We start from the raw sequence: 16,114 nt of genomic DNA, 5'->3' as shown, positions 1-16,114 counted from the left end.
TTCATTTGTTCTGCCATAGTTTATATATTTACTATAACTTCATGCCATAAAATACCACCTGGTCTGTCAATATTATAATTATTTATTTATTTATTTCTGTTTTACGGTTACCTAGTGCTTGACATTTCTTACTTGGTTATAATTTGAAACTAAATTTCAGTTCCCAGCTCTTCTGCACCATTGAAATAGTAATGGCTTTTATATTAGTGATTTCAAATCTCCATCCACTAAAAATGTTACTGTGTCTATTGTGGGTTATGCGGGACCAGAACTGCTCCAACCCTTTAGGAGCCTCATGAAGCATGAAGTTGCTGGACTTGGTTCCTTTTGGCCCCAGGCTTACGTGTTAATCCAAAACCATGATTATTGGGAGAGATATCTATAGATAATGTGGTTAATTTTTAGATCCACTCTGGGCGGGTTCTAGATGAAACCATAAACTGCATATAGAGATGGACCATGCACCCCATCTTACCCATGCTATGCTTAAGTGAGGCTTAAATATACTGGATACCATTGCTGCCATCTTGTACTGGTGATGCCATTGAGAGTAGCTCTATTGAATGTGAACTTATGGGTTGGCTGTCATAGCTGTCAATCATGGTGGAAAATCCCCTTTTTATAGAATTTAATAACTCATTTAAACCTGACTTATCATAAAAACAAACTATTGAACAAACATCAGGGCAATGAGACCTACCTTCAGTGACAGAAACTCTTCTTTGAGAAAAATGTATTTGTTGTGCAGTTTTTAGTTTAGCCTTTGTCCCATTCACTAACATGGAGGGGCGGGCTTTATGAGTGATACTGCAGACAGACTCCGGGGGGCGATCAAGATTGAAAAGTTACACTTTTGGGGAACTGTCATGTTGTCCATCTTTACATACAGTCCATGGATGAAACCTTTGGAATATAAAAGTGTTTTCTGTAGAGCTCCCTGGGTGGGTTCCTGTTAACACCATTAGAAGGTTAAAAGGTTCTTGATAGAACCACCAGATGTCCTGTTTCCACCAAATTATCTCCGGTTATTGAACTGGTTCCATTCAGAGTTCTTGAAACATTGGTGCAATCAACCAAATTGTTTTTGCGTGGAACTATTGAAATTAAGGATGTGTCATCAATGAAGGGCTTTACACAACATTGATTATGTTATTTTTACCCAAAACCACCTATACCAAGAACCAACTATGACTGAAACCACTGCATGCTCTTTATTGCCTGATGATTTTTCACTTGACTTGTTGCATTTTTTCCAATCAGTAGGATGTGGTCACACTTCAAACTTAAGTAATATAACCCTTTATGTTGGGATCTCAGTGGAAACCTCTAAAAGAGTTCTGGGTGATTCTACCAGTAACTAAAAAAGGGTTTTTCCTATCGGGACAAGCCAGAGAACCCTGTACAGTTCCAGTGAGCATCTTTATTTCTAAGAGTGTACTTGCGCATGTGCTTAGATAATTTAGCGTGTAGGATAAATTTGAAAAAGAGACGTCTGTCTTAAATGGAGACTCAGTGACCACATTAGCAGAATTTTCTGACAGGAATTTATACTGCTGCTGCTTACAATGGCTCGGAGTTGCTATTGACTGGAACAATGGGAAACCATCAAATTGGTAATGGTTTGGAACATTCTGTAAGGCTAGAGACTTTTTTTCATGGTTTGTGGGTTTTGTCAGTACTTTCTTAGATATCTTCAAGGCCACAGAGGATCTGTTGTGAAGGATTTCTCTTGACCCCCTGCCAGCGTGTGCCGCCTTTGTAGTTTTGGAGATGCTAAGGATAAGGTGAAGGCGCGAGTTCACAGGGAATGGGAAGCCTGACATTTGGCTTTGATCCCCTGTGATCTTGAATCAGACACTGTCACGTGCACTTGAGCCACCACTTCATCTACCATAATACTTCTAGACGTCTCTCCTTTTTTTTGCATTGGATCATGTCCAAACCCATTCTTTATCACAAAAGCAGGGAGTGGATAGCAAGTTTAAATGATTTGCAAAAGAGGAGCACAGCTGATTAATATCAACTCACAAAAGAAAAAGAAGCTAAAAAAACAAGCAGTTTTTTATGAATTTGTGCAGTGAGTTTTTGTCATACTATAGTGTTTGTAAAAAAAAAAAAAAAAACCCACCTGCCACTCATCTATTCATCTGTATGTGTTTGACAGGACAGCTCCATCTCCCTTGAGAGGAAATGAATTTGCCTGAAATGCCTAGGCCATAAAGAGTTGAATGGATACACAAATAAACCCAGTCAGACACAATCTCATTGTAATCAGGATATAAACATATTCATCATCTCAGTTAAGGCTTTCATAGGGGAATTTGTCAACACAGTTCCACAAAAGGCATACATCGTTAGATGTAATTTACTTGATGTCAAAAGCACTCCCGTGCAAATTTAGTTTCTCATTTTTTTAAAACCATGTAATCACACAGTTGTGCACTATGGGGAGCTGACTAGTCCATTTATATACACAATTAAGATGGCTGCAGCATTTCAGTGACCTTTGGCTGTGTCACATGGCACATCGCTCCATCACTGCTCTGTTAAATGAGGTCAGTGTTGTATAGTCGTGAAAGGCTCATTAACCAATCACACACCCCTGTTGACACAACCACTGGCAACTCTGGAAAGGTTCTGCATAATTACTGCTGTCACAATAACAACTTTTTGGAATGATATATTGTCCAAGATTCAATTGCGATAAACAATATTGTTGTTTTAAGACCATTTTATGACTGATATAGTATTAATAAGATTGCATAACAATGCTAGTGCACCCTGTTAAAGAGCAATGAACCTTTAATTTGAAAGATATTTAGACTTTGGAATTGTAATATGAAAAAAGTAAAATACATTTAAAAAAAGTAATTAACAACTGTTAATGTATATAAGACAGTTTCAATATAGTACCTTTAATAGGAGTAGACCAAAGAGTCAGAGTTTGAGACTTCACCTACAAAATTACCATTTGAATATTAGTTAGTCATGCCAATGCCGTTTCCTTGAATCCATAAGAGGAAACTTTGTTTTTATTGTATACCTCCACTGAAAATTACAAACATGAATTTATTTGTATAATTTATAGATAGAGTTGTGCTGTTGTTAAATGTGTTCCCAATCAATCAGTAAATAAATAAATATGCTTGCTATTTTCTGTAGAGGCATGCAAGAAACACAACGTTGTAATCACTAGTTCTATGGCTAATGACTAACAAATGCACTAATGTACAATTGGTCATTTTATGAGTATTCCTTCAATACACAATTTAGCCAACAAAAACATAACCCAATGATGCCTCTTGTGACTATATAAACAAGGTTTAGCAAAGCTGCAAGAACACTGCATTTACCGCCATAATCTTGTCGGTGTGCTGCAGTCGGCCACCAGGGAAGTGCAGCTGCAGGCTACCGATAAACTATGCTCTATTATTTTTCTTTGAAAAAAAGAAAAGAGAATCGCTGAGCCCAAGTCTAATAATGGTCGGAAAAAACACAGTTTTTTTTCCAGGCATCATGTTGGCTTAACTTTTGGTGACATTTTCTTGCAAACAAACACTCATGCAAAAACGACAGGCAATATTGAGTTCAGCAAAATGATCAAGGTCATGTCCATATATCTAACCATAAGTTGATAATGTAATTATCAACTTTTTATTAATTCACCAGGGTTCAGGGTCACTATCCACAGGCCTTGTTCACACAGATTTTTTTTTTTTTTTTTTTAATGTTACATTACTATGTAGCACTGTTCACAAAGGGGAGGCTGCTCTGTTAATGACCTCAACTGCATTCAAGTGGAAATATTAAAATCACAAGCACATACGAATAATCCATCAAACTGCACACAGCACGTTCACAGATGCCTATATTAACAATATTTACCCTGAACTTTATGTGTGTAAAAAGACGAGTTACAGGCAATTATTTCGATATGTTTTTCTCATTTTTTCTCTTTTGTAAACTGGTTTCTTTCACATGGAGGCCAGGTCACGTTCAGTTGGTTCCAGCTTTAAAGTAACTTATCAATCATCCGCCCTCTTTATAAGAAAAAACATGTAGGAGGCAGTAATTGGCCAATTGGAGCCTCACAGTTTGCAATCTTCGAACGTTCTCTGTAGATCTGCATCTGTAAAGATCATGATGCTCTGTGGTCTCAACTGAGTGTCACTAGAATTCAAGATTGTCTTTAATTACCATCAAACCCTGGTGTTGTGCATTGAAATCATCAAATTGATTTAATATTGGCATATAAGGTAATTAGAAAAAAATATTTCCATGTCCTCATGCTCCAGGGATGACGTTTTCATGGAGGCCCAAGTAGTAGTTAGCATCACCCTGGTTCTCTTGTCAAAAAGCTTTTTGAATTTTGGATTATTGTAGAAAATTTGCTCTGTGGCAAACAAAAAAAAATATGCTACACATTTTGTTCAACAAGATAATGTTCACAAATAAAAATCACTTTTAGCAATTTTGAAGCGTAAGTGCAAACGCCAGAAGTAAAAAGCTAGCATTAGGCTATAAACAAACAACACTGACTTAACCTTTTCACCACAACAAGGCTGAAAGCAACCACCTTTTTAAGACACATAAAAACTTCAAATTCACAAGTGGGGTATTTACCAACATATTTTATGTCATAGAATAAAAAAAAAAATATGAAAGTGTCTTAAGCTTGTTTTAAACACATACTGCATTTCAGACATCTAACCAAAAACCCATTCAAAAAAACACTGAATAACCTTTGAAATTAGGGAATTGGGAATGCGAAAATGCTTACTCATTTCTGGGTTTTAGGACTTGGTTCCTGGGACATTCTATACTTAGGGCTACATTTTATAACTATGACCCTATGACCTATGACCCTATGACCCTTTGTCAGGGACTATGTCACTGACAAATTTGGTGAAGTTTAATGGTTAAATAGAATCCAGGCGCACAGGTTAAAAAGGGACAAAGCAGCGTTTGTAGTTATTAATTATTTCTAAAAACATTGCATGCGATAGTCCACCTTCTCTACCCAATTCTCTTTGTCTCTCTCTCTTTCCCTCTCTCCCTTTTTCAGACACACACATTGGAGAGTGCTATAGCGTGCAGTCAGGTCTCTGTCCTTTTCTCAGGCTTCAGTGCTGATAAATTTGCTGCTATAATAGATAAAGTTGGCTCTCATTGAGTCAGTATTTTTTAAAAAAACCTGACCCACACATCCCTAGCCGTTAGTTCCCAGCTCACTTACTGCTGTGTGGGGTGACCACAGAATAGTGATCACTTTTCAATAATGTGTAGTAATTGAAACCTCTTAGTTAGTGAAATCAAATTCCTGTGTTGCAAACATAATGGGCATTTTTGTCTTGTGGTCATTCACAATGATATGAATAGATCTGAAGAAACATAATGGCTGAAACACAGATGACACACACCTATGAATTTATTTTTACTTAGGATAGAATTACTTTCTGTTTCCGCCGCATTATCTGTGCTTTCCCGAAATAACATATTTGGATTCAGGTACCCTTTATAGTGTGACAGTATGTATTTGGTATTTCATTTTTCTAAAGCTATCTGGGCTTCTGAATTGTCATATAATTGTATATATATTAAAGAAATATATATTTAGGCGCAGCAAACGTATATACTTTTACCATATTATATATTATAGTCCTGTTATACATATACCAGCTGAGGTATCATCAACATTTAAGAATTATTATCAGAAGATATCTTCATGACACAAGTAGGTTTTCTAAAATGAGAGCATATAAATTCTTCTCAGAGATATTACAGTTTCACAGTGAGCACCTGGTTCAGTTTCAAACAGTGTTTCCAGTAATTACTCTGTGCTCGGGGACAAATCAAATATTAAAACAAACTTTGGAGAATGGAAGAATGTTTGTCGTGACCCGCTCCTAATTAACAGCAGTCTGCCAAAAACATTAGGGGGCAACCAAGGATACCTTTTGGCTCACACAAAAAGGGAGAAAACTCAAACCATGTGGGGAAATGTTTTTTTTTAATTTATTTATTTATTTTATGGTACCTGCCATGTCTTCAAATAGCTCCTCTAGTTGCTTTGATTAAAATGTGCAATGGTGTAATCAAAAGGTGAAGGAACCCATGCTCAGTGATGCCAAAAAAAAGAAAGATGTGATTACATATTCAGAGGATATTGAAAGAAATCAAAGGCGTGATTGTGAGTGAACGGGCCGTAAAAGCTGTGTCCCTGGTCATTTGGCAAAGCATCAGCTCTCAGGCACATGCATAAGGTGGGCGAAACTGGGTGACGGACCCAGATCTTGCTCATCACAGTTGAATCATATCTCTCATTCCCATTTGGCAGCGCACACAAGTGCTTAGCTCTAGTGCCAAGTGCGTTTCTGCATGCATGAAAATTGGTATGATATCTCAGGAAGGAAAAATGTGAGGAGACAGCTCAGAAACTTATGCCAATGCAAGTTTCTTTGAGTGTGGAAAGTATGCAAATGTATGAATGTCACCCGTTTTTTGTAAATATTCTACTATTTTTGGTAGCCATTACACAACAACCAACAACACACAAATTAATGAAAGCCTATGACTTATATTTTGATTCTCAGCACAAGATAGATTGATATGTTATTAAAAGCTATATGAATATATGTAGTACCTCTGGGGGGATGGTGCAGTCACCACAAATTTGAATTAAAAGTGTATTTGTTTGCATGAATGTGAGCAGCCCAGTAGCCAGAAGAAAATGTTGGCATTGTGCATTTCTGCAATATGGATGAATATGTAAAATATGTACATTTTATATGTAGCACATCAGCATTTCTACAGTGACGTAGCTCACATTATAGATTATATATGAACTTATTTTGGCATCAGGAGATGGAGGGAATGCTGTAAAGTTGTGGAACCTAGAAGAGATGGCTGCCCGCAGCAGACCACTGCAGACCAGAGTTTGGTGTTCTTTTGCGAAACTTTAGGGCATTCCCACCCGCTATTGTGACACCAAAACCGGTTGTTTATATGCCCCATCTTGAATCCTGCGGTGGTTGTGGGGACAAAGATGTTCCAAAATCATTTTTTTTCATTTTCATAGATTCTGATGCCTGAAGTTGCATATCAGCCAATACCTGCTACCAATCCATTACTAATGCATTAAATCTAGACAATGAATGCCAAAAAGTGTCTTTATTATTTAGTATGACTGTCAGTCACATAGACTTTATATAAAGATGGACAAAACCATGGATGTCACCACTCACTCCTGCTATTTAAAAATGAAGCCAAAATATCCCCAATATAGCCATGGCCATCTTGTGCTGGTGATTTCATTTGGAGCCAGAGTGTATGCAGTATCTGCGGTATTAAGTCACCGCCTATACACCAGTCGCATCAGTGATACTCAGCACACCACTTGGCACATGCGGCCATCAATCATGACATCAAACCCCCTTTTTATAGCTTAAAATAACCAATTAAAACCAAACTCAATAGAAAATTTAACATACATGCAATAAGATCTATCTAAAATTACAGAAGCCATCTTTGGGAAAACTGTATTTGATGTTTAGTTTGAAGTCTAGTTTGGCCGATGTCCCATCTGCTAACATGGAGTGGCTGGGGTTTAAAGCTTATTCTGCAGCCAGCCACCTTGGGGCGATCGAGAAGTTTTGGCTTCACTCTTGGGAAGATGTCATGTTGTCCATCTTTATAAATAGTCTATGGTAAGTCTAAAAAAAATATGTGACTAATAGTGGGACTTTCCAGTGTAAAATATTGCCAAATGGCTGACATTTTGCTTATGACTTATGTTGCACTGTTTACCACAAAGCAAATCTTCTTCTCCACTCTAAATCAGTAGTTGCCAGTAGATGCACAGCACAGCTTGCTGTGTAGGCTGCTGTGTTGCAGAATTGACTTCCAGGTGAAGTGCTGTTTGAAACAAATTCAAAGTTTATCAATAAATTAAGCTTAGGGAGTACAGGAGGTATTTCTGATAATAATGTCAGAGCCCAAGACAAAGCTGGTATTTTAAGACAAAACAAGATATTTTCCTCACCCTTTTTGCAGAGTTTTAACACATCTGCTACATATAAAATGTACAAATGTTACATATTGGTTTGCAGAAAGGTATGATCGCCATTTATTGTGCTGATTGGGTTAATATAAGTCATATATGAGAATAACCGTGCTGATGTCAGCTCAGTGCAGCCTAAAGCCTCAGTTCAGGTTAAAGTGAACACACTGCATCATTCTACCCAAGGAAAGCTCATTTCTACCAAAGGAAATGAGCTTTCACTGCAACCTTGGACTCTCCAGTTTCTCCACATCTCATCAGCCCCTCAAGGTCCCCAGTGGCGATGAGATAAAGGAATCAATATTTTTTTGCCAAATGACAAGTTTTAAGCATGGAAACCATTACCCTTACTGGCACTAAGTGGCTGGGAATGACTGCCACTGCGATTCCTCTAAAAGCAGCTGCCTTCTCAAGTGGACAGTCATGAAATTTAAGGGTAGCCTAATGCAGCCTTGATGCCACCTCATTAGGTAAAGCTCCTTTTAAGCATTCAGTCCTGCGTCTTAATTCGCTAATAACTTGCTCAAACCATGTTCTTAGTCTAATAATACATGTTAAATATTGTATATATGAATATTTAAGGAGATTAAGGAGATCTGTGTTAATGGAGAGAAATATTTGATGGTACTAGGGATGTAGTGGAATAGACTATTGGACAGGAATGTTACTATTCACACAAAGTACAGAATTTGTATGGCACTTTACCTGAAATGATAAAATCAACTTTTGGTAATTGTAATAATTAGATAACGATTGGCAAAACCAGTACAAAAAGAATCAAAAGGTTGAAACAAGATGCTAAAATAAGAGTCAAACTACATGTTCAGCACAACACTATGCACTCAGCAGGTAGACTGCAGTAGGGCAACAGAACTTTTTGTGTGCATTGACAGATCTGCTATAGGGCGTTATTGACTTACTACTGATTGATCGAGTAAAGTTCTCTCTCTGGTGTAGATTTTTTTTAGGTTTTTTTTAGTTCCTTGTTAGTGTATTTACAGCCAAAGCTCACCATGCTGCTCTATTAACAGTCAACACTGCACTCAAACTTTCAAACTTAAGAGATTGTCAGCCCAAGCAGTGTCTTCTGCAGAGCACTATTCTAACATTAGTTTATTAATGCAACTCAAACACAAGATGGACCGCAGCCACCCTGCGTGACACTGGTACATGCTCTCTGTGGTCTATTAGAAATCCTTTTATCTGAAGAACAGCAGCACTGTTAACACTGAGATAGTGCAGGCTTTGTAGTAAGAGGAGTAGTATCAGGGTTTTACAGGCTAAACTAAAAAAATTTAAAAACAAAACTTTTACAAACAGAGGAGGTGAGTGCTCTTGCTCTGAAATCAATACGTGAAATTGCTTGTGATTTCTTAGACAGGAACAATATGGGAACGTTTCCAACACCTTAGCACAGTGTGACTGTCCAACAAATGCTGAGGAAGTAAGTTTTCCCAGTTATGGTGCCTATACATAGACTGTAGCTGGAGCACTGCAGACCTGAGCACTATATTGATCTGATGAGACCAGTCTTTTAATCTTGACCACTTTAAGTATGATAGAAGTGCCTCCCTCAACACTACTGCTCATGGAAGTGAACACAATTTTTTTTCTAAATATTAGACAAAATATCATGTGTATGTATCCCCAGTCTAGAACTGTGGGTATCGTTCTGGTTACAACCTACTTGCTGTTGGCTATATTAGATGTCAATTCAAGAAAATAAAACAATGTAAAATGTGTGTTTTCCATTTTAAGAAGTACAATTGATAGCAAGTACTTACCTAGCTTTTAAGTGGTTATGTCTTAAGCCTACAATCTTGAGCACACAGTTGATAACCTATGTGGTTTGTTTCATGATGTTACAGAAATACATATGTTATGGATTCAGTGTTGACAGAGAGGCACTTGCTTGCTGTTTAGGCACAGTGTAAGGCTTACTTATATTGCAGTGGAAAGATTTAAATTTGTCTGACTTCAACAGATTGTCCTCTTCAAAAAGCAGAGTGCAGTGTGAGAGAAGGAGAGAGGGGAAGAGAAGGTGTAAGGTGGATTATTGTGCAATTTGTCTGACACTTATTTATAATTACTCTGAATGCTGCTTTGTTACTGTTTGACCCACCTGCCTGAAAACCGCAATATTTTCTAAAAAGCTTACCCCCAGCCAACATTTGTGTGTGGGGTCCCACTGGATAGTAAATGGGCTAAAAATTGGACCTTTATAAGATAGTCCACAGGTTCCATCATGGTCCACATGGATGGGTTTACCAGAGTGAGCCTCACATGGGTTATGCTGGGGTTACCTGGTGGTTTTGTGCCCAAAATTGGTCTCTTATCTGGGGCCCACTTTGGTGAGCCCACAAATGTGGGCAATTGACATGGAGCCATGAGGGAACCCATGGACATCCCAAAAAGGGCTAGTCTTTCAGCCCATATACTACCCACTTGGGCCCCACATGCAAAAGGTGGCTGGGCTGAACCACCAGATGTGGTCAACCTGCAGGAACTGCAGGCTGTGGGTTGATCTGTTCATCGGTGGGTACACATGGATGCACATGGAAACACATACATGAATGCCTCTGCCTCCGTTCAAAAATGTACCCTCAGACCATTTTAATTCATAAAGAGGGTATTCAATCATGGACAACAATGAAATGGAAAAAAAAATATTCACCTTTGCTGTATTTTTATCACCTTCTGCCAAGAAACAATGAAAAATATTATGCACAGTGGACAGGCAATGGTTTCTGTTACTTTGTTAAACACATCAAACCTAGGTTTGCATTCCAGGACAGTTCTGAACCCACAGCTTCAAATGTCGACAGTGCACGGTGTGTGCAGGAATAGGCTGCATTGTATTTATTAGACACAAACTATTATATTTTATTATGCATGAATAAACACGCCTGCAAAACAAGTGCTTTACTATTAGCATACTACTTATTTCATGAACCTAAATTGGCTTTACAGAAAAATAAATATATATTTACAAAAAAAAACACCAGTGGCACCAAAAATAACGATATTTCAGAGCTCACCCTAAATTTCTCAAATGAGGCTTTCTGGGGAGCTCATGTCTCTTTCAGGGGAGCCGGGCTTCCTGTAGCTTCCCCATTTTTCAGACCCTTGGTGCAGTTGACAGATAGAATACCAGCAAGCTGTGCTTATACTATTATAATCAAAACAATTGTACTTTAATTAGTTAATTAATGAATTATCTCCATTACAATAACTACCATTTGCTGTACTGATTTTTCATTTTGACACTTTCCAAAAGCCTGCGTAGTATATGTTATTTAACATGTAGACATGCAGTCCATGCAGCCGCATCAAGCATCCTCAACAGATGAACCATACTGCCATGTCAAATCAATATCATCTCCAAATGTTATAAATGTCCCTGTGGTGCATGCTTTATTTGTAGTCCAAATGCTATGTGCAATCTTTGAATCGCCTTTTTAGGTAATCCTAGGGGAAAATTGGAAAAGCTGAAGGAGGCATAGGTCAGGTTTATTGTTCTTTGCACTGATTTATGCACATGGTCTCATTTATGGACCATAACATGATTAGTTAAAGTCACACTGCTCTGAAAAACGTTGCATTTACGTGGTTCTGTCACCTTTCTGGTGCACGGTTGTTGAATTAAACTGCACTATTCGTTTACTTGGACATACAAAACCTGCAAAAATGTCATAACATGCTGATCATAGCTTTAATGTAATTATTACTGAATATTAGTTAGAGGGACAGAAATATGTAGCTAGAGAAACAGAAAGAGACAGATGGATAGGTAAAGAGGTAGATATTGCAAAATATAGATAGAGATAGTGAGAGATAGCTTAAAACATAACTAAAAAGATATTGATAAAGATAAATATTGATAGAGATATAGAGATATAGACAGATAATCGTATAGATATAAATAGATATGTAGCGATAGAAATATAGATACATTTAGAGTTAGAGACATAGAAAGGTAAAATAGAAATATAAAGTGAGGTATTTATAGAAATAAATATAGATAAATATTGTGGAGATATAGATAGCTATTTCTAAAGATATCAATATAGAGATAGCCTAAGAGATAAATATTGATGGATACATATAGGTAGAAAGCAAGAGAGATAACAAAAGAAATACATGTAGAGATTAAAACACAAAGTAAATTAAATTGTCATTTGACCCTAACCAGAGACTATAAAATGGCTGAATATTTGTGAGTTTATCAGACAGGAAACAAACACTGATTCTGACCAAATACAGGCTGAGTGAAAATCACCTGGCAGTAGAAACAGGGAGCCACAGTGCAGACATGGCTGTCCAGAGAGGAGCGTGTATGTAGTAACTGCTCTGCAGGAGAGGTTAAAACTGAAATGCACTTCCTTCCCACTGTAACAAGTTCCTCTCAGTAACAGATTTTTTTGAGAGTTTTTTTTAGAGAAATAGCCAAGAAAATTCGAAATGTCCTCACATTAACCTAACAAGAGAAACTGGCAGTTCTAATAGGTGAAGGGACAGCAGCTCCTTTGACAGTTAAGTATGTACCTGCCTGCCACAGCCTGAGGGACTAACAGCTAACATCATATCCTTGGCCATGAAAAATGGACTGCATGGGGGAATTCTGATAGCTCATATACAAACCAAAACAACTTTAGCTATCTGTTTTAAGCCAAGTTACTATCAATTTCATTTTGCAATGATTCTTTCAGAGACTTAAATGTTCACTTTTGGTTTAAAACTAGCTTAATTATTCAAGTTATCCAGACTTATCCTGTGACTAATGCTAATTCCCATCGTCACCCCACTGTCTTACTGTGTTTACAGGTAATATTTATGCATTTCTCTCTTTGCTTTTATGACACGTAAATGCATAATCTTAGTCTGTTTATTAGCGCGAGCTGTCCTTTTATTATCATTGAGCAGCTGCGCTGGTTTTGACTAGCTTGTAGTGGAGAGTAGCAGTATGCTAATTAGCCACATGATGAGTATTTGCACTGTGTTAAATGGCGACTGTGTTTATCAGTCCTCTCTTATATTAGAAATTGATTTTTTTTCCTAATGTAATTTAATATACAAACAATATACACCTCACAATCACAGCATGTTATAATGCTGTTATGTATTTTTGTTTTTGAAAATACACAGAGCACTTAGGAATTCACTATGACTTATTGTGAGATCAATGCTATCCCACTGTTTTTATATATATATATATATATATATATATAGATATAGATATAGATATGTGTGTGTGTGTGTGTGTGTGTGTGTGTGTGTGTACTGTATAATGAATATACCAACCAACCCAGCCTGTCTCTGACCATTTTACTGTAGAAAAGTAAAACTGTGAAAGAAACTGGTAAACATAGAAAGATGATTATAAAACACTCTGGCTCCTCTCCTCCAGAGCCAGAGTGAGAAGTCATTTGAAAGTGACCAAGCCCCCTCAAACAGCGATTTACTGAGCTATAGGGATGAGTCTACATGAGGTCTGTCCACAGGGAGGGAAGGACAGATGGAGGCAAAGATAGAGATGGAGACAGATAGAGGATGAGTGGGAGGAGAGCTGACCCTTAATTTTCTCCCTGAGCAAATTTTTAGGGAGGGTATTACAGCAGTAATACCTTAACTCCTATTACACCCAGGCCTAGCCTTGACAGCAGCAATTTTTAAATGAACACTGCATTTGTATAACCCCCCTCCACTCCTCCCATTGAAAAAGTATGCACCGTATGCACCAAGAGTGATGCTGCTATTAAAGCTCTTACTCCTGCTTCTATTTGGTGTGCTGACACAAAATGATGTTGTGCAGCCAAAAGTATGGGGCAATTTAATCTGAAAATACAAAACATCTCCCTCCTAGATCATGTTGTTACCTCTACTATCTTTTAAAGTTTTGGTCAAATCCTGAATAAAGCTGTATTTTTTTAAACAGATTTTTCAACAGTTTGAAAAGTTTTTGACTGTCTAGTTACAGAAGCAGCACCCAGCTTCTTAAAAAAATGACTTTGAATCAAAGAAGACCAAAAATACAACTGCGGCAACATTATGTTTATTCAGATGAACACCTCTTTCCCCCTGGCAGTATATGTAATTAAAAGTTTCATTTGTTAATTAGAGTAAAAAAGTATTTTGAAATGCTTGTGCTATGTTATATATTTCCAATCATCTTTGCCTGGTATTATTTAAGCGCTCATACAAATATTTTGCTGGTGCCATCAGTTTTGTTTCCCCAGGGCCCCTCCCCCCCTTACAAAAAATATTAACATTTGAAAGCTCATTTCCTAGTTTATCATAGTATTTATTATATGCAAGTACAGCTATAAAGTATACTATTTGAATATGCAATAAATGTAAGCATCTGCTGTCTAAATAATGTAGCACAACATAATAAACACTTTAATCAGACTTCACATGGGCTGTCAGAACAATAATGTAATAGGCCAAGGACATTTATGTTCGTTGAAAACACCTGTGCACACCGTCATTGGTCAGTGGGTGAATAATGAACTAATAATGAGCTAATTGATTGCACATAACTTAGCCATGATAGCTGACATGAGTGATGGTTGATCAATTAGCACTCCCAAATTAGCCTTATTTCTCTCTTTTTAGCAATATATTATTCATTTGCACAATCACAGACCCAGTGCAAATTGGAATATTGAAATTAACATTACTTTATCGTGTATGTCCTGACTTACAAGTGAAGTGTTGTGTTGTTGTTGAACTATTATTGTTATAGTTTTACAATAATATGTTTATGCAGCAGCAGCTGATGGGAACATTAATGGATCCTAACTTTATGTAAGGCTAGTGGAATATAGTCTGAATATATGAGATGTTTGCTAGCTAATGCATGCATTGTATGATAGCTTGCTAAATATCTGATAGGAATTTAGAATATTTTGAGGGATGTGTTTCCCAGAATATATGTTAAAATAACCGTCTTAAAAAGATGCATCCTCATGCATCCTTTTTTTTTTTTTCAGATCACCGCTGCCCTAGCAATAGCAGATCATGTGACCAGCACCTGGAGGGTGTCCCAGAGTTCACATGGAGCATAGTGGCTGCTGGGGACCTGCGGGAGGGAAGGAGTGAGAAAAGCGAAAAGAAGGCAGGAAGCCCCCAGGGGTGGGAGGAAGGTAAGACCGAAGGTATCACGTTCCCCCATTGCAGGGGAATTTCATTTTTCAACAAACTCTCTCAGTCTTCTCATACTTTGATAATCTCTGCTCATGTTGAACTTGGTGAGAAATGCATCATCCATCGCTCTTTTGGCACCTTTGTCAGTTTTGTAGTGGTAAGCTGTTTTGGCGGTGGTACATTATGGGGTACTTCTCTATTTACTTTAAGCTGCCTGCTTAATTATATTGAAACAGGCACTTAAACAGGCACTAAAACAACCTTGCTCTAAGCCAACCTTTAATTTGAATACCACAAGAATAAAGCATTGTGACATGTTTTTTTAAAGTGCTATTGAGATATTACTTTTCATGAAGTTTTCTCAGGTAAAGAGCTGAATATAGTTTACTGAGCCAGTAGTCTGCAACATCTTGTATAGGCTCTCGCCTTCAAATCTCCCATATCCTCCGGCATCATTCATTTTCATACCTTGAGATGAGAAAACAGTTTCTGTCGTCTTATCTCCTGAGGTGATGGTGAAATGGAGGGAGACAGAGGGGTCTATTTATTTTCTTAAATGTTTTTTTTTCCCTATCATGAGTCTGAGACCAGATGGGTGGAGTGCTGGATGAAATTGGAAAAGTGAAATATATTGACTGGTTAGAAAAAGTAGTTGGTGTGAATGGACTGGATAAATGATTGATGTCTGTCCTGTGTATCTACTTTAAGTTGTAAATGAGGTCAGAGGACGCGTGCGTGTGTGCGTGCGTGCGTGCGTGCGTGCGTGCGTGCGTGCGTGCATGCGTGCGTGTGTTGGCTCAGCTCTGTGGCTAAGGCATCACCAACAGGCTTCATGATTTAGTGTTAAAAAAAGCAACAGTTTAACACCCAGCAGCACAAAAAATACAAGTCTCTTTATTTCTCTCAGTT

At 37.6% G+C, this 16,114-nt stretch overlaps 1 protein-coding gene across 1 annotated transcript in view; it reads left to right on the top strand.

Moving 5' to 3' along the window:
- Positions 1 to 16,114, top strand: part of alk (ALK receptor tyrosine kinase) — a 459,469-nt gene that overhangs the window by 197,317 nt on the left and 246,038 nt on the right. The window contains exon 3 of the mRNA XM_042500800.2: positions 15,052 to 15,204. Coding sequence (XP_042356734.2) covers positions 15,052 to 15,204 — 153 coding nt within the window. The remainder of the gene's footprint in view (positions 1 to 15,051; positions 15,205 to 16,114) is intronic.

Source organism: Plectropomus leopardus, chromosome 14 (genome assembly GCF_026936395.1).
Source record: "Plectropomus leopardus strain MGB_pleo_1.0 chromosome 14, ASM2693639v1, whole genome shotgun sequence".
NCBI lineage: Eukaryota > Metazoa > Chordata > Actinopteri > Perciformes > Serranidae > Plectropomus > Plectropomus leopardus.
The sequence above is the reverse complement of the archived record's forward strand: the minus strand, read 5'-3'. Positions and strand labels throughout refer to the sequence as shown.